Here is a 19,895-nt window from a genome sequence, read left to right on the forward strand (position 1 = left end):
AACTACTTATACAAGTTTTTCAAAATTTCATAAAAACTTTTCCAAATACATAACTTTAATTAGTTATAAAAAAAATATTTTCTAAATGCTGTTTTGTGTCATTTCATATCTTTTAATTAGTTAGTTTTTTCAAACATTATTTTTGATAACTAACTTATAGGTTAGTAGTTTTTCATATAAAAACTAACTTTTTAAGTATTAACTAACTTTTTATTTAGACTAATTATATGCATATGCCCTCCCCATCTAATTGTTTGTTGTACCCATGTGTGAATAAACGAGTGTATGCATCCCATGTTTGATTTTTTTTTAATAAGTAGTTTTTTAATTAGTATCATTCTTTATTTAATAACTAGTTTTTTTAATTAGTAGGCCATATAGCATAAATAAAACACAAAACATAATTAGTATGAATTTATACTCCCAATAAAATATTTATTGCATATCAAATTTTTATATTTCATTAAATGAATCCAAAGTCTTACCCGAATATCGACGAAGGGTTCGATAATTCAATGCAGTCATTGACAGTTGAATGCACATGAAGTTTCTATTTAAACTCCACGGGAGTCATAAACCCAAGTAACAAAGAATATGGAAATCTCACATTTCTTCTCCATTCTACTGAAGCTTTCATCTGTCATTCTAATACTACATCTCTGTGAGTTTCGAACCCAAAACTTGTTTACATACATAACTTTTTTGTTATTATTAATTAAGATATTAATTTGGATTTAAATACTCATCAGGTTTTGCAGCTGTAGGAGAAGCGAGTTATCAGTGTCAAGGAAAATGCGAAGACATATCAGATTGTAGTGCATTATGCAAAAGATTTGGTTTTCCATCTGGGAATTGCATGCCTCCTCTTTACCAGTATTGCTGCTGTCAAACTGGCTAATCTTTTGAACAACCAAGGAAAAGTTGTGTACCAACACCGATTGCTTCTCAAATGAATGAAAAATAATGCTTTATTTTATGCTATTTTTGTCATTCGTTGAATCCTTCAATGAATACAATAAAATCAAGTCAAACGTATATTTCACAAATTTTTAGGCTAAAGAACCTGAAACACTAACACGTGTCACTAACTTCCATTATTTCACATTGAGCAACATTGGGAAACGTCTAAATGCTATGTTCGAAAACTCATCTCATATATAACAAACACAAAGGGTTAGAATATAAACATGGCAAGAATGAATTTAAGTAAGGTGGTTAAGGCATTCAAGGGCGTTTCCAATGGATCATTGAGGCCATCATTTGTGAAAAAACAGAGAGCTTTTGTAACCGCTTCGAAACCTTTGCAAAAAGTAAGTATCTTCTAGGTTGTGATTAATATTTATCTCGGATGTTAAAACCTATGTTTATGATCATTTATTTTGTGTAATTCTCTAATGTTTTTATGATATCTAGGATAGATCAGATGAAAAGGTCGAAGAAACATGTGATCAGGTAACTCAAGCAGCCGAAGCAGTTAAGAAAGGGGCAACGCAAGTAAGTTTGCAACAGTTTTTCTCACCCATTATATCGGTACATATTCATTCAATCTTGGTTCATTTTTTTAATTGTAGGTAACAAACATGACCAAAGACGTACGAGGGAAGGTTTCTGAAGCCACAGACAGTATTACACAAAAAGCAAAAGATGATGTTGTTGATGTGGCCGGCAAAAAACTTAAACAAACAGTCATTGATGAAAAAAAGTGAAAAAGATTACAAACAACTATTTCTGTGTCTAAACATACTCTTAAGTCATAATTAGATTGAATTTTTACCGAATTTCATGATATGTAATTTTCTGTTTTACACGAATCTTGTGTAATTCTATGTACTTTGATTGCTAATATGTAAGAGATTTTGTAGGTTGACTAATGAATGATTATGAAATATGATGACGTGTTTATATAACTAGACAAATTTTATTTATTTTTTGAACTGAAAAAGGACATATTATTACGAGGACTAACCATAAACGGGTCTCCCACTCTCGAATTCCCGATCACCAAAGGTGTCCCGTCAAGGCGATCATTTATCACCCTATCTCTTCATCATAGCTATGGAAGGTTTCAATATTGCTATGAAAACGGCATGTAGTAAATCTATTTTCAGCGGTATCAAAATCCCTAATGACGGTACCATTATATCACACCTATTATATGTGGATGCTATCATTGTGGGGGAATGGACCTGATGAAACATCAAAAATATTGTCCGGATCCTTAGATGTTTTCAAGTGTCCACTGGTCTCAAAGTAAATTTCCATAAGTCTAAAGTGTTTGGTTTATGTGTTAACGGAAATGAAACGAAAAGAATGGCTATTAATCTTGGATGCTTGGTAGATACCCTTCCTTTTGTATATCTTGGTGTACCGGTAGGCGCAAATATGTCCCAAACAAAACATTGGAAACTAGTTATTAACCGTTTCCAATCTAAGTTATCGGCTTGGAAAGTTAAAACGTTATTATTCGGTGGTAAGGTTACTTTAATGAAAGCATTTATGGGAAGCCTTCCAACATACTATTTCTTGCTATTCCAGGCTTCCTCGTGTACTATAGATGAACTCGAGAAATTAAGAAGATGTTTTCTACGGGGTAGATCAAACATAGAAAAAAAAATTAACTGGATAGCCTAGGAGAGGGTGTTGGACCCGAAAAACGAAGGTGGTCTTGGGGTAGGTTCTCTCACAACCCAAAACATAGCATTACTTATTAAATGTTTATGGTGACTTCTACATGAAAATAACTCTTTGTGGCGTAAAGTTATCAACGAGAATCACAAGCTTCACCGAAAATCTATGAACAATATTAACAAGGTTTCACCGAATTAAAAAACATGAACATCGCGTTGGGGACATCTTTCATCACATTTTCAAAACTGGAGACAATACCCTGCTATGGGAAGACATATGGGCTGGATTAAGCACATTCGAGGAACTATTCCCATTATTTTTACTCACTTGAATCCCGTAAAAGTAGCTTCATTTACAAGAGGAGAGCAGGAAATCATTTTAGATGGGCATGGAAATGTTATCCCAATACTGATCAAGCCAAACATGAGGTAACATATATGAACCTGATTTTGTGCAATTATAAATTTTTGCAAGCACATGATCAATTTCGTTGCAAGCTTGATGTTGATAGGGTATACATAGTTGAGGCAGCAAGAACCCAAATAGACTTGAAGATTAAATATATGGGCGGAGATGCCTTTAAATGGATCAAAATTGTCCTGGAGAAGGTTTTGTGCTTTATTTGGAGGGCAAGTCTTGGCAGAATCCCGACTATCGTGTCCCACGCAAAACATGGAATTCAACTTCCCTTGACTAGTCGTGCACTTTGTGATACATGTGAAGAATCGGTGGACTATCTACTTTTAAATTGCCATTTTGCAATCACTGATTATGAATGTGTATTCAAATGTTACGAACTACCTCTGACTCAATTCGCTCAATTCGTAAATGTTACTGAGGTATTAAACTTTGGAGGAAACTGGGGTAACTTCCCGAAAAAACACAAAAGATTGTTAACCATCCTCTATGGAGCAATGCGTCGTATCAGGAGAGCGAGAAACAAAAAAGTTTTGGTAGCGCGATGTAACGTCCCAAAAATTATAAGTGAAATTTTTTCTTCAAATCAATCAAAACAACCATTCATTCAAATTGAAATCCCATGATAGTATGAAATCACGTCATATAATCATCAGAGTACAAAACAAATCAAATCATGTGGAACACTGGTGGATATGGTATAATCACGTCGAGCTCTTCCCCTTAGAACTGGAAGTACCTAAAACCATAAACATAAAACCTTAAGCACAAAGCTTAGTGAGTTCCCTAAAATACCCAATACCATACATATATATCAGCTCGAAGTTATATGGTTCTATTTCACCTCCGAGTCTATTTCAACTCAATCGGTATTTTTCAACCGTCAGGTCTATTTCACCCCCGCGTTTATTACAACTCAATCGGTGTTTTTCAAACAAACGGGTCTATTTCACCCCACATACATATAACATACATGCATATCAACAAGAGTCTATCTCACCCCCGAGTCTATCTCACAAAGACATGAAGTACATAAAAATGGCTATATTTGGCCCTCGGGTCTATTTCAACACGCATGCATAATGAAAGGTCTAGTATGCTCAAGAGTCATATTAAAGTGATATTGCTAATTAAAATGTGATACTAATGGGTCACACTAACAACAACTTGATATAATTGAATATTTATTAGAAATTGATTTTAATAAATATTCAAGAAAACTTTTATAATTAAATTGGAAATTATTTATTTCTAGGAAATAATAATTTTCATTAGCAAGTAACATTATATATAATTCATATGGTATGAATTAATAAGTCATGCACAACATTTTGGACTAGATAAATTGTTTTGTCTTTTACCAAAAAGTTAAAGCTTATATTTTATAAACTTGGTTTATAAAATATAAAGCTTTTTGTCTTTTTCCTTTTATTTCTTTTATAAAATAAGAGTTAAAAGACAAGAGTATGGCTTTCATGTTTGTTTAATCAAAAGTAATAAGAAGCATGGGAGGCATGTAAGCTTTAGGGACATGCTTTTCTAAAGCGGAATGACCTAATGTTTAAATACTTCATTTTAAGAAAATATAAATATGAGGCTTCCACTCTAGAATTGGTTACTTCATTCTAACTCCTCAAAACTGTAACCTCCTAAGAGGAGGTTACTCTCTCCCTTTTGTTCTTCTTTTCTTCAAGATTACTTGCATCTTCATGCCCTCTTTAAGTTTATATTGGTTATGAACTCAAAGCTTAATGGTTTAAGAGTTTATGGACTAGCATCTACATCAAGTTGAGTCATTGTTGGTGTCTCAAAGGTTCCACATTGTAACACCAGTCAAAATAGGTCAATAACAATCACATGTGATTATGCCAATCATGTAATGTGATTTTGTTAAACTAGTAAAGTGACAAACTTACTATGTAATTCATGATAAATTCTAATACAAGTACGAACTTTTATGATACAACTCAAAGTATACGTCCATACGATTCCAAAAATATAGAGAACGTCTAAATCTGACTTCGTGTGAAGAAGTTATGATAAACCGAACACTATAAATCTCTATAATAAGATGAATTTAAAATAGGCTTAGAATTAGCTATTGGAGTCTAAAAGAGAGTTTTAGTTCTCGTAAATACCTACGCGTGGATATAAAGAACATCAAAAACGGAGTTCGTATGCAAAAGTTATGACCTTCCAAAGATTCAGCTGTCAGAAACCCTAATTTGACTGAGCTCATGACGTGAGCCCAGAAACTCACGACGTGAGGAGTCATTTTCCCACATCTCATAATCTAGAAGGTGTGTGACGAGGATACGAGGGGATAAGATCCAAAATCACGATGTGAGCAAGGATATCTCACGACGTAAGGAGTCACATGGCCACCTTCCGAAGCTAGGGACGCAAATGGCAAGTCTACGGGATAAGCATGCATGACTCACGACGTGAGAGTCTAAAATCCTTCCTAGAAATAGCAGGTCCGACTTCAGCTATTCCTTACACCATTTCCCTTTCTCCTCTCTCCTTTACTGAAGCCATCTTGCATCCCGAGCCCCGACGACCTCGTACGCTGACCGTTTCTGCTTAGATTACATAAAATCACACTACTAGGGTGAGTTTCACGGCCCCGCTTTCTAATATTTCGGGGGAAAACGCATGCTAAATATTATATATACGTTATTATTATGTCTATATGATAGTATATTAGTATCAACGTAGATAGTTATAATAACCGGGATATAGTTATTTTGTATCTGAAAGTATACAACTATCGTAAAGTTGTTAGCATGTTATTGTTATAGTAGTATACTAATGTAGATCTTGAGTTATACTTAGGATTCTATATATATTTTGTGTGCGATATAGTTCCAGAGTTATACTCGGAAGTTCTATATGTAATTGATAAGTATGTTGTTATTGTTGGTTTTATGTCAAGATAAAACCAGGTATGTTATATGTTGTTGTTATTGGTTTTATGTCAAGATCAAACCAGGTATGTTATATGTTGTTGTTATTGGTTTTATGTTAAGATAAAACCTGGTTTTAACTCAAGTTATAGCTCTCATACTGCCTGAATGTTATGAAGTTAGGAGTACTGTTTAAAAGCATAGTGTAGTAGCGTAGGGTTTTAGACATGAAAATGTTTTTATTGTTAGGACTATAGGACGCCGTCAAAGTCTACATGAGCTACCTCATTCATCAACTAATATTGGGGATCTTAGTGGAAGTCCTCTGACATGTAACCGTTAATCCCGTGTGAGCGAGGAAGTCGTGTATGAATAAGATACAGGTTGACAACCCCACTCGTGGTTGTTAATTACAACCCAAGACAAGCGAGTGACGATCTGTTCCTTTTATTTGTTATTGTTCCGGCGTCGATGAAGCGTGCGGTATTGTTTCTCATGGTAAATCATGAGTGTATTGTTTCTCATGGTAAATCATGAGTGTATTGTTTCTCATGGTAGATCATGAGTGTGTTTTGTCAGAGGTTTTGTTGTCAAGCAGCGGTTACAGACTCATGGTAGCAACTTGTTAGAAACATTATACTTTGTCGTATACAAGTATTAATGTTAAGTATAAGTTTCCCCCTACTTATACCCTATGTACTACTTGTATATTAAGTAGATAATTATACCTAACACACATACTCGTATAGAATTGAAATAAGATTTATACGTATGGAATTACAAACACTTATATTCATAGTATATGAGACTTATAGGTAAACTACTTATTTAGTAAGTAAAATTTTATACCTAGGATATATATATTAAACATTGGAGAGTCAAAATGATACTTTCAAAACTATACTTTTGAACTTGGAAAATGTATTATTTTATGGAGTAAAAACCTGTGAACTCACCAACTTTATGTTGATGTATTTTAAATTGCATGTGTTTTCAGGAAGTTGATAACTATGATACGAGAAATGACGTTACACCGCCCGGTGTTTCTGCCGACGGCCGGGGTGTGACACACATTCTTCATCAACTTCCAAGCATCCCAAGAGGATCCAAAGAACTACAAAGGTTGTTATTTCTTCATCCTTTCTATGGTTGGTATTTAATCTTTCTATAACTTGCAAGGAGATCCTTGGTGGGTATAAAATGTTTATGTTATTTCAAAATTAAAGTCTTCTGTTGCCTTTGTTTCTAGTTTATGAAACTATTTTTGAACTAAAACCCAAGAATTAGTATTAGAGCCACCTTGCAAGTTTGGTTAGATTTTTTGATTTTTGGAAAGCTTAGTTTTTGGAGAATATGGATAACTTGTTTTTGTATAAAAATAAGTTCATACATATTTTCTATAACAATTTTATAATTGTTATTTTTTTTATATGACAAAAGTTTCATGCATATTTTGTGATTTAATGTTGTCTTAGAAAAACAAAGGTTGTTTGATGTGTATATTGATATATATGATGTGTATAAACTAGCCAATGACCATTGTGTTTGTTATGTTGGTTGTTTTATAAAAATGGTTGTAATAATTTATTTATTCATATGGTATGTAATAAATTAAATAGACTAGTTTTCTTGGTTTATTTTTGTAAGTAATATATTAGTTTTTAGAATTAATTTATTTGTACAAAAAATGTAACAAGAGACGAAATTGGAACCATTTTTGAAGACAATTTTTTTTCGAGTCTAAAAGGTGTACATGATTTTCAGTGACATTTTCTAAAAAGTGTCACTAATGCTGTTTACAAAGGGTTGTTGGACTTTTAGCGACAGTTGCTGAAGTTTAGTCTTCAAGAAGTTTTTCCAATCTTTTGCAAGCAATGGATGTTTACTCAAGTTGGAGCTTCTTCAACAGCATTACAAGAAGTTTTTTGGTCCCCTTAAATGCCCCTTTAGGAATGGACTTGACATCTTTTGTGTTGGCTCACAAAAAAATGTCATTAGTTGGTTATGTTTATGCACATATCCTTTTATGCATGTTTGTGTTGTTTATTTTATGCAATTATTATGTGTGATTGATAAATTAGTTTTTCACATGCTAAAATAATTTTGGAAAAAATAAACATCACATGGAGTTTGAGTTTTCAAAACTAGACATAAGATGTAACGAGTTATTATTTAATAAATAAAACCCGGTTTTATAAAATCGTTAATAACGACAAATTTTGAAATACACCCTTATAAGTTTTAAAATGGTCATTTTTGTAACTTATACAAACTCCATATATATAAGTAATAAAATGAATTTCTATTAAAGATATATAAGGTTCAAATGCACTCAAAAGTAATACCGGTTATTAAAATTGAATTGCATCAAATTATATAAAAAACTAGCTTTTTATATAGAACCTTTAAAAGTGATTTTTCTTTTAAAAAATTGATGTCATGGTTTTATATATGCATGTAATAACCATGATATCATGTGTTTTTAAACTATAATTATAAAAAATATAAAGACCCTTTCTTTACAAACCTCAAATCTATGCAAATCTTTTGAAAAACACTCACACATCTCTTGTATGCAGTAGTGGAATAAAGGATACCTAATCGCTTAATGTTGTCTTTCGATGGTCGGGGTGTCTTCGCGATTTCTATAACCAAGTTATAGGCCGATTACGCAAGTTTTTCAAGTTGGATGATTTCATCGGAAATCTTTTGTGATAAAGGATACCTAAGCAAGAGAGTTCTAAGGCATAGATGAGATCAAACATGTCTAATTAAATTTGTTATTAGAGATCCCATAAATCAAGGAATTATATAGCAATATATAATTGATAATCGATATCTACCGGGTTGAATTCAAATGGATGGGATAAAGGATACCTAACCATTTATTTGTTTTGCAACTTGGATCCTAGACTTTGATAATTAATGTTTTTGGAAAATAAAAGGGTATTAATTATTAAAGATTAAAAATTGAAAACACTAAATGAATTTTGTTAAAATTTTGTAGTTAATTAATCCATTCTCATTATCATGAATTGTCATTTTCTTTAATTTCTTAATGAAACAATAACATTCAATAGATACAACTTCAATGAATGAGTTCATGTCTTAAGAGACAATCTCGTGAAAGATATGAAATTGTATACACTTAAAGGTCCTAGTCCTAAACTATTTGCTTTGAGCAATAAACCTGAACATGATATCTAGTAAATGCATCACTGTGATGCTAAATGTATTTAAGTAAGGTGGTTAAGGCATTCAAGGGCGTTTCCAATGGATCATTGAGGCCTTCATTTGTGAAAAACCAGAGAGCTTTTGTAACGGCTTCGAAACCTTTGCAAAAAGTAAGTATCTTCTAGGTTGTAATTAATATTCTATCTTAGATGTTAAAACCTATGTTTATGATAATTTATTTTGTGTAATTCTCTATTAAGAGATCTAGTCTCATAAATAGAAGTTAATCATTTCAGAATATGAATATTATCGTTATGAAAAACGATTAAGTAAATGATCAAACATTTGAATAAAATAACTGAGACATAAATTTAGACATGCTAAATTAAAACGTACATTGTTCCAAAACAAATATTGTTTTATATTACAAGTAATTTATGTTCTAAGTACAAATAATAAACTAAACTCCTAGAGTGTAGTTCCAACTTAATTGTGCTCAGCTTGGTTACTCTTCAATAAATATCTGCAAGCCATTTACAAATATTAGATTAACATTTAAGTACGAAGTACCTAAGTGTTATATAAAAAGTATGAGTTCTATCTAGTAGATACTAGAAGTACTAGTATCTTCCAAACTTTCTTTCTAAATGAGAGGACCAGATCGTCTCCCACTGTCCAGTTTTTCCACAAAAGAAACAAGATCCATCTATATGAGATTTAGTAGATTTCTTGGGCTTAAATATGTTCAGTCCATAAAACATTGGCCTCTTAGATCACACTGGGTGATTCTTTTTGCCTTGCATTATTTCAATGTTTAAACTGGCTTTAAATAAAATATCATTGTATTTATTGGAATATTTCTTGATGTGTTATATCATATATATATATATATATATATATATATATATGTTTAAATTATCCAAGACTTCCTAGAAGTCATGAATAACTATTCCTACCTTGATGTTAGTAGCATCTTGAGCATCACAGTGATGCCTTTACTAGGTATCATGTTCAGGTTTATTGCTCAAAGCAAATAGTTTAGGAATACGATCTTCAAGTGTATACAATTTCATATCTCTCACGAGATTGTCTCTTAAGACAAGAACCCATTCATTGAAGTTGTATCTTATTGAATGTTGTTGTTTCATTAAGTCATTAAATAAAATGACAATTCATGATAATGAGAATGAATTATTTAACTACAAAATTTTAACAAAATTCATTTAGTATTTTCAATATTTAATCTTTAATAATTAATACCCTTTTAGTTTCCAAAAACATTAATTATCAAAGTCTAGGCTCCAAGTTGCAAAACAAATAAATGGTTAGGTATCCTTTATCCCATCGATTTGATCCGACCCCGTAGATATCAATTATAAGTTATATCTCGCTGTATAATTCTTAGCTTTATGGGATCTCTAATAACAAATTTAATTAGACATGTTTGATCCCATCTATGCCTCGGAACTCTCTTGCTTAGGTATCCTTTATCACAAAAGATTTCCGATCAAATCGTCCAATTTGAAAAACATGTGTAATCGGCCTATAACTTGGGTATAGAAATCGTGAAGACACCCCGGCCATCAAGAGATAAAACTAAGCGGTTGGGTATCCTTTATCCCACTAGTGCATACAAAAGATGTGTGAGTGTTCTTCAAAAGGATTGCATAGATTTGAGGTTTGTAAAAACAAGGTCTTTATATGTTTTATAATTCTAGTTTAAAAACATATGATGTTATGGTTATTACATGCATATAATAAACCATGGTATCTATTTTTCAAAAGAAAATCACCTTTAAAGGTTCTATATAAAAAACTAGTTTTTATATAATTTGACGCAATTCAATTTTAATAACCGGTATTAAGTTTGAGTGCATTTGAACCTTTTATATCTTTAATAAAACTTCATTTTATTATTTATATATATGGAGTTTGTATAAGTTACAAAAATCACCATTTTAAAACTTATAATGGAGTATTTCAAAATTTGCCGTTATTAACGATTTTATAAAACTGGGTTTTATTTTTAAAATAATAACTTGTTACATCTTATGTACAATTTTGAAAACCCAAACTCCATGTGATGTTTATTTTGTCCAAAATTATTTTAGCATGTGAAAAACTAATTTATCAACCACACATAATAATTACATAAAATAAACAACACAAACATGTATAAAAAGATATGTGCATAAACATAGCTAACTAATGACATTTTTTGTGAGCCAACACAAAAGATGCCAAATCCATTCTTAAAGGGACATCGAAGGGGACCAAAAATCTTCTTGTAATGTTGTTGTAGAAGCTCCTACTTGAGAAAACACCAATTGCTTGCAAAGTATTGGAAAAACTTCTTGAAGGCTAAAATTCAGTAACTGTTGCTAAAAGTCCACCAGCCCTTTGTAAACAATATTAGTCACACTTTTCAGAAAATGTCACTGAAAATCCTGCACACCTTTTAGACTCGAAAATTGATCTTCTGTCTTCAAAAAATGGTTCCAACTTCATCTCTTGTTTCATTTTTGTAGAAATAAATTAATTCTAAAAACTAATCTATTACTTACAAAAATAAACCAAGAAAACTAATATATTTAATTATTACATACCATATGAATTAATAAATTACTACAACTATTTTTATAACAAACACGACAACACAACAATCATAATGGTCATTGGCTAGTTTATGCACATTATACACACCAACATACATATAAAACAACCTTTGTTTTTCTAAGACAAATTTAAATGACAAAAAATACATGAAACATTTGTCACATAAAATAACAAATGTAAAGTTGTTGTAGAAAATATGTATGAACTTATTTTTATAGAAAAACAAGTTATCCATATTCTCCAAAAACTAAGATTTAAAAAAATCAAAATATCTAACCAAACTTCCAAGGTGACTCTGATACCAATTGTTGGGTTTTAGTTCAAAAATAGTTTAATAAACTTGAAAAATATGGCAACGGAAGACTTTTAATTTTTGAAATAACATAAACATTTTATACCCACCAATGATCTTCTTGCAAGTTATAGAAATATTAAACACCAACCATAGAAAGGATGAAGAAATAACAACCTTTTTTATTCTTTGGGTCCTCTTGGGAGACTTGGAAGTTGATGAATAATGTGGAACCTTTGAGACACCAACAATGACCCAACTTGATGTAGATGCTAGTCCAAAACTCTTAAAACCGTAAGCTTTAAGTTCATAACCAATATGAACTTAAAGAGGGCATGAAAATGCAAGTAATCTTCAAGAAGAGATGAAGAAAAGAGAGAGAGTAACCTCTTCTAAGGAGATTACGGTTTTGGGAAGCAAGAATGAAGCACCCAATTCAAGAGTGGAAGCCTCATATTTATATTGTCTTAAAGTGAAGTCTTTAACAATTAGGTCGTTCCACTTTAGACAAGCATGTCTCTAAAGCTTACATGTCTCCCATTCTTATTATTACTTTTGATTAAATAAACATGAAAGCCATACTCTTGTCTTTTGACTCTTATTTTATAAAAATAATAAAAGGAAAAAGACAAAAGCTTTATATATTATAAACCATGTTTATAAAATATAAAATTTAACTTTTTGGTAAAATACAAAAGAATTTATCTAGTCCAAAATGTTGTGCATTACTTATTAATTCATATCATATAAATTATATATATTGTTACTTGCTAATGGAAATTATTATTTCCTAGAAATATATAGTTTTCAATTTAATTATAAGATTTTATTGAATATTTATTAAAACCAATTTCAAATAAATAATCAATTGTATCAAGTTGTTGTTAATGTGACCCATTAGTATCATATGTTAATTAGCAATATCACTTTAATATGACTCTTGAGCATACCAGACCTTTCACTGATCATAACAACTAGGAAAAGAGTTCAACACTATGTCGATTTATAAATCTTCATCAAATTTCACATTCAGCTTGATGAGCCTGTCCACGTATTGTTGCATTCTCGAAACGTGGTCGCTTACAGACTAATAATCCTTCATCTTGCTTCCAATGAGGGACTTTACCACCTCGTACTTTTCTTGACAAACTCGCTTATGGTACTTTCCATAAGGTCCTTGTTCATCTCATATGGCCAATAATCCTTATTATGTCTCTGTAATTCTAGAGTCATTGTGGCCACCATGATGCAAGCAACTTTTGTTGCATCATTGTAGTATTTGTTGTAGGGAGCCATTTCTTTATGAGTGTCCTTCGTTTCATAGATATCTTCAAGTAGTTTCTTGAGGACATACTCATTGTCCTCGAAGCGAAAGGCCATCTCAATGTTGCGCATCCAATCGTTGTAGTTGGTGCCATCCAATTGCACCATGGAGTAGATATTCAACAGGGAGAAGTTGTTGGAGGAGCAGAAATCAGAAGCATCATTTGGAGTAGACATCTTTAAAAGAAAGATAGTATTAGTTTGATAAGAATAATACTCAATATAACACCCAAAATGAAATATCAAGGCTAAGATTCAACTAAATAATTCACAACTTAGAAAAAGGATGTCGTAATATAATTGTAAATTATATAAAGGTAGGTGAATGACGATTCACCAATTTCACCATCGAAAAACAAAATTTGAACGAATGAGGTTTTTAATGAAATTCCTAGATCTTTTGAGAATCATTGAACTTTTCAATGGCATGTTAAATCTCAATTATACTCTTCCATTTGTGACTGAGATACCAAGGATCACAAACAAGATGTGAATAACCATGCAAATTAACTTGGTACTCTCGATGTCATTTATCATCTCCTTTTAATGTGTCGGTTAACCACACAGGCTCCATTAATCAACAATAATTTTTGAGACACCCGTTGCCACTCTTTATTAGTCCCTATTAGTGTGTCGGTTAACCATACACGCTCCGCTAACGACCATGTGCAAATGTATAATTTCATGGGTTAGCATAGAAGTTCACATTTTTCCTAAAATAACTAAGATTGAGAATTTTTTCATAAAATAAGTTTAGTTACTTTATAATTCATTATTCTTTTTAAAGAGATTAGATTTTTCCTATCAAACCCGTTCGGCTAACGACCCTCCACCATACAAGGGAGCGGTGGGTAAGAATGGATACCCAATGGCGGTCATTTTATAAACCGCTTCCTTAAACTCCCCTTATATTATGGCTTTGTGAATGAGCCGTACTAGCGGTTCGACTGACTTGTATTATACATATAGTAATATTAGACTTTTAATGTTACATATAGTATAAGGGTGTATTTTTAAAACTTTTCAAAAATACTAGGTTATATTTTAAATTTTGAAAATTAAGAAATTAATTTTTTTATTATTATTTAAAACCAAACCAATCATGAATTCAAGATAAGGATATCAAATTATTTGAAAAATATTCAGTTTTACACAATTAAAACATTATTAAAGGTAATTATTCTAATCAATTCATGAGATAAAAATAAAACCGAATTTTATAGATCTGACAGCCCACCACGTCGTGGTAGAACAAAATCGTAGGTCACCACATCGTGGTTAAACTCACCACGTCGTGGTGTCGGAATAGAATAACGATTTTGTTTTGCTTCTCCTTTTTCAAGTTCAACGATTACATCAATTCAATAGAAAACTTAGCCTACGTTCTGATACCACTAATGGGTATTATGCAAAACATATAAATCCTATGTGTGTATGCAACCCTAATAATTGATCTATGTTTTCTCTAATTGACCATACAACTTGAAAAACAAAATAGAAACCCTAGAACACTAGAATATTTTCGAAAAATACATATTGGATTAGAACAATCATACCTTGATTGCTATTTAGTAATAACAATAAAAAAAATCCTTGTGTTGTTGAAGCCTTGAGAGCAAGCATCACAAATGTCACGCCTCCAGTGGTTCACACCCAACACTAGCAAAGAAAGATGATTGAGAAGGAGGAGATATGATCCAAAATTTGGCTAGCTCTTCAAAAGAACGGGTTGGCCAAAAATTATTGGGTTGGGGTTCTATTTATAGTGCAGTGGGGAAACCTAGATAAGCCAAAATCCAAGATGTAATTATTCACTTTCCTGATTATCCACCATGGATTATTCTAGTATCCCTTAGGCTCTAAGAAGTTGTCCAAGCCTAATGGATGGTTCTAGATTGCCTCTTGTTCAGCTATTGAAAATTGCACTTCAGTCCTTATACTTTTAATTAATTCTTTTAATCCTAAAATTAATTCCAATTAATATTTGATTAAATATTAATTAAATATTACTATTTCTAATTAATATATTATTCTCATAAAATATTAATAAATTATTTATTTCAATTTATTATTCAAATAGTGAATCAACCTCTCTCTCAAATTCATCATGTCTAGTTGCTAGTCTTGAGGGCAACCCAAAAGGACTGTGCTACTATCAATTTAAGTATATACCAGTTATAGTTATGAGCTTAGACACCTAATCCAACACAAACAACTGCTTCTGGGCTTTGGAAGAACATTTTTTACAAGTACTAGAAGAAATCTCTGATGAACAGGTAGTATTAGAAGCAACGTTTGTACACTCTCAGAATGTCTAAAAGTGCCTAAGTGAAAGATCATCTAGATAACTTCAATCACATCATCTTTGATCTACAAGGGTTTGATCTAAAGATTGAAGATGAAGATCATGCGCTCATTCTCTTATATTCTCTTCCAAACTCATATGAGAATTTTTTTGTTACCATGCTCTATGGTAGGAAAACAATCACTATGAATGATGTACATTATTCTTTGATGTCGAAGGTACTGAAAAGAAAAGTTTCAGTTGGAGAAGAAATTTCTAGTTTTGTTTTGTTCATAGGGAGAGGAAGGACAGAAGATAGGAAAGAGGGAAATAGAGGGAAATCACATTCAAAATTGAAGTCTAAAGTTCATCAAATACTAAATGTTATAACCGAATGAGAATGGGAACTTCAAGTGAAAGTTCCCATTGTTGAAGGATGGAAAGTTCAAGAGTGAATCAAGCAACAATCACACTACTGTTTTGGTTTAGGAAAGTTCTGATGATGGGGACGATGGTGATGTAATGATTGTAAGTACATATACTTTTGCAAATGCTTGGTTCTTGTGTTCTAGATCATCCTATCACATGACATACAATTTTGTGATTAGTCTGGCTCCTTTAAAGAGTAGAATGGCACAATCAAGATGGGTGTTGAGTGAGAAATATCAAGGCTAGTGGCACTGTTCATATTTGGATGCATGATGGTATGGTCAGAAAGACAGATTTATGGTACGTTCAAAAACTTCAGAAGAATCTAATTTCTCTTGGTACTTTGGCTAAGAATGGGATGAGATATGATGGTGAGTGTCACTGAGTTAAAGTCACCAAAGGCTCTCTGGTTATAATGAAAGGAAAGATGAACCGTGGATGGATTTATATCCTGGAAAGAAGTACATTTATCAGAATGGTGGCTATTTCCCAATAAATGAATGAAGCTGATGACGAGAAAGAGTTGTGGTACCGTACGTTAGGACACATGAGTAAGAAGGGCATGTCAGTTCTAAGGGAACAAGGACTATTTTATAGTGTAGTTATTAGAAAGTCAAAGTTTTGTGAAGCTTGCGTCAAGGGAAATCATCACAAAGTGAATTTTTGTACATTTAAACACATAAGCAAGGAAATACTAGAATATGTTCACTCAAATCTGTAGGGTCCAACCCCAATGAAGTATCATGGTGTTTGCTCATACTTTGTGACGTTAATTGACGACCACTCAAGGAAGGTTTAGTTGTAATTTTTTAAGACCAAAATATTTGGCGTTTGGGAAGTTCAAAGAGTGAAAGACCATGGTTGAGAAAAATCTGGAAAACAAGACTCTAAGAAATAACAATGGGTTGGAGTTCTGCAATGCTCCATTTGATAACTTCTATGAGACATAAAGTATAGTGAGGCACCACAGTGTACGAAACACACCAAAACAAAATGGAGTGGTAGAACAGATGAACCATAAACTCATGCAGCATGCAAGGTGCATGCATATATTTGCTAACTTACCTAAGAAAGTCTGGGTGGAAGCAGTTAACACTGCTTTCTATCTGGTGAACAGATAACCATCAACTGCTATAGACTAGAAGAGTCCTTAAGACGTATGGTCCGGGAAACCCTCTGATTATTTTGGGTTACGTATATTTGGATGTCCCGCGTATGCTCATGTGAATGTTGGTAAACTTAAGCCAAGGGAAATGAAGTGTATATTTCTCGGATATATAACACGAGTAAAGTGTTATTGACTGTGGTGTAAGGAAAAAGGAAGAAGTCCTAAATTTATCATGATCAAAGATGTAACAATTTATGAATCTACCATGGGTAACTAGAGAGGAGGTGATACAAGTAAAGCATGGAAAAAAGATTAGGGTGCTAAACAGAAGGTTAAGTTTTTATCTCAAACTATAGAAAAAGTTGTGATAAGTGATGAATATTAAAGAGGCAGTGGATTGCCTAGACAAGTTGAAACCCATGAGAAACCCGTGGGATCTTCATCTGGTGGTGTTGATATCGAAAGGGATGATAGGAAAGAAACAATATCATGTAGGAGATCAAAGAGGGCTATTCGACAACTTGATCGATATGTGGGATGTGTCAATTCTTATGAACTCAACTCCATCGTGTTTGCTTTAGCAACTGGAAAAGACATTGACACTGAGGAGCATCAATCGTATAAAGAGTTCGTGACAAGTAAAGAAGCAAATGATTGGTTGATGGAAATAAATGAAGAAATAGAATCTTTAGAGAAGAATGAAATATGGGATCTATATCTATTACCAAAGGGAGCAAAAACAGTGGGGTAAAAATGGATCTTTAAGAAGAATAAAGGGATTCTAGGAGTTCAACCAACTAGGTTCAAGGCAAGGTTGACGGCAAAAGGGTTTTGTCATAAAGAATGAATTGATTATCATGAGGTGTTTCACCGGTCGTGAAGCACATGAAAATTCTGGTTCTTTTGTCCATGGGAACTTAGAAGAGAAATTTACATGTCCTAGCCAGAAGGGTTCCTTCATTCTAAGAAGGATCATGTGTGTTTGCTAAAGAAATCCTTGTATGGTTCGAAGCAGTCTCCAAGACAATGATACAAGAGATTTGATTCATTCATGATCTTGCATGGATACACTTGGAACTAGTTTGACAACTGTGTTTACTCAAAGGAATTATCACCGAACTGCTACATATATATATGTTACTATATATTGATGACATGTTCATCGCAACCAAGGACATGGCTAGAATAAATGACTTGAAGGCGACCCTAAAGAATGTGTTTGGGATGATGGATTTGGGAGCAACAAAGAATATACTTGGAATGGAGATTCAAAGGGGTAGAAGAGTAGGGAGATTGTGTATTTCTCATAAAAAAAGGTACATTGAGAAAATTTTGCATTCATTCTATTGTGATCAGTCAAACTATTTGGAACTCCTTTGGCAACTCACTTTAAACTTGGTCCAGATAGTTTACCCACAACTAATGAAAAGGAAAGTACATGAGCAAGGTTCCATACTCTAGTACCATTGGAAGTCTCTTGTATCCAATGGTCTGTACCAAACTTGATTTGGCTAATTCAGTTAGTGTGGTAAATAGGTTTATGAACAATCTAGGGAAGGATTGTTGGGAAGTAGTCAAGTGGATCATGCGATACTTGAAGGGAACAACAAATATTTTCTTGGTGTATGGAGCTAATACGAAAAGTGACTTGGTTGGATATGATGACTCTAAGCGTGGTGGTGACTTGTTGAAATGCAGGTCATACGCGTGTTACATATTCACTTTGTTCGGATGTAGCATCGGTTACAAGTTAAAGTTACAAGATATCATTGCTTTTTCTACAACTGAATCTAAGTACATATCTATGATAGAAGGAATAAAGGAATATATATGGTTACAGGATCTTATTCAGAGTCTTGGTATGAAGCTAGAGATGCATGTCTTGTATTATGACAGTTAACGTGCATTGAGTCTTTCAAAGAATAGTTTGTATCATGAGAATACAAAGTATATTGATGTTAGGATGAATTTCATTTGGGATATTCTGGAAGAAGATAAGTTTTCAACACTAAAGATTGATACCAAGGTGAACCCAACAGTTATGTTGACAAATTCGTTTCCCACGGAGAAGTTCAAGCTTCGCTTGGCTTTCGTTGATACTCACAGGTGGTAAGCCTCTTTAGGGATTGATGGCAGGAAAGGAGAGGGAGTTCTTGTTTAAGATGGAGTTTAGAGGAGGCTCAATTCAAGGTGGAGATTGTTAAATGTGACTTGAATATTTGGAGCATTCTCAAGGAGCATTTGAGCTCAATGGAGCACTTGGAACTCAATGGAGCACTTGTAACTGAATGGAGCACTTGGGACTCATTAACCATGTAACAAAGGAATGGTTCATATGATAAGGGAATGGATCATCATAAATAAAGAATACTCTCCTCTTGCTCATAGACATAGGTCACCTTGACCAAACCACATAAATACTGTGTTTTATGTGCTTTTGGCTTTGCTTGTTTTCCGCTTTACTTCATAACACATGCAGCTACCTACATCTTTTTAATCTACACGATTGTCATCAGAGTAGAGTTAAAAATTAGAGTTAAAAATTATTCATACGAGCCATTCTTTGTGGACTTGAAAACTTTAAGTTTTTAGTTTTTTGACAACAATGACATGTTTGGGTCCCGGGTTTGAAGCAATATGGGAGAATTCGCCCACTTTATTCCCTTCTTATTTCACTTATGCCATTTTTTCCAATTTATTTATGTGTTTTCGATTTTT

General features: G+C 32.7%; 1 protein-coding gene across 2 annotated transcripts; it reads left to right on the forward strand.

Annotated features, from left to right (window-relative positions):
- Positions 1–595: 595 nt before the first annotated feature.
- On the forward strand, positions 596–1,801 carry LOC145156508 (uncharacterized). Of its 2 annotated transcripts, none has more exons than XM_079075847.1 (4): positions 596–661; positions 750–1,310; positions 1,414–1,494; positions 1,572–1,801. In XM_079075847.1, exons 2-4 carry the CDS (start codon positions 1,188–1,190, stop codon positions 1,704–1,706), a joined length of 339 nt encoding a protein of 112 aa, XP_078931973.1. In that variant the 5' UTR covers positions 596–661; positions 750–1,187; the 3' UTR covers positions 1,707–1,801. The 2 variants fall into 2 exon arrangements, with proteins under 2 accessions (XP_078931973.1, XP_078931974.1); XM_079075848.1 differs by having other exon boundaries at positions 597–661; positions 759–1,310.
- The last annotated feature ends 18,094 nt before the right edge of the window (positions 1,802–19,895 follow it).

This window comes from Lactuca virosa, chromosome 2 (genome assembly GCF_052849685.1).
Source record: "Lactuca virosa cultivar CGN04683 chromosome 2, Lactuca_virosa_CGN04683_v6, whole genome shotgun sequence".
Taxonomy (NCBI): Eukaryota; Viridiplantae; Streptophyta; class Magnoliopsida; order Asterales; family Asteraceae; genus Lactuca; species Lactuca virosa.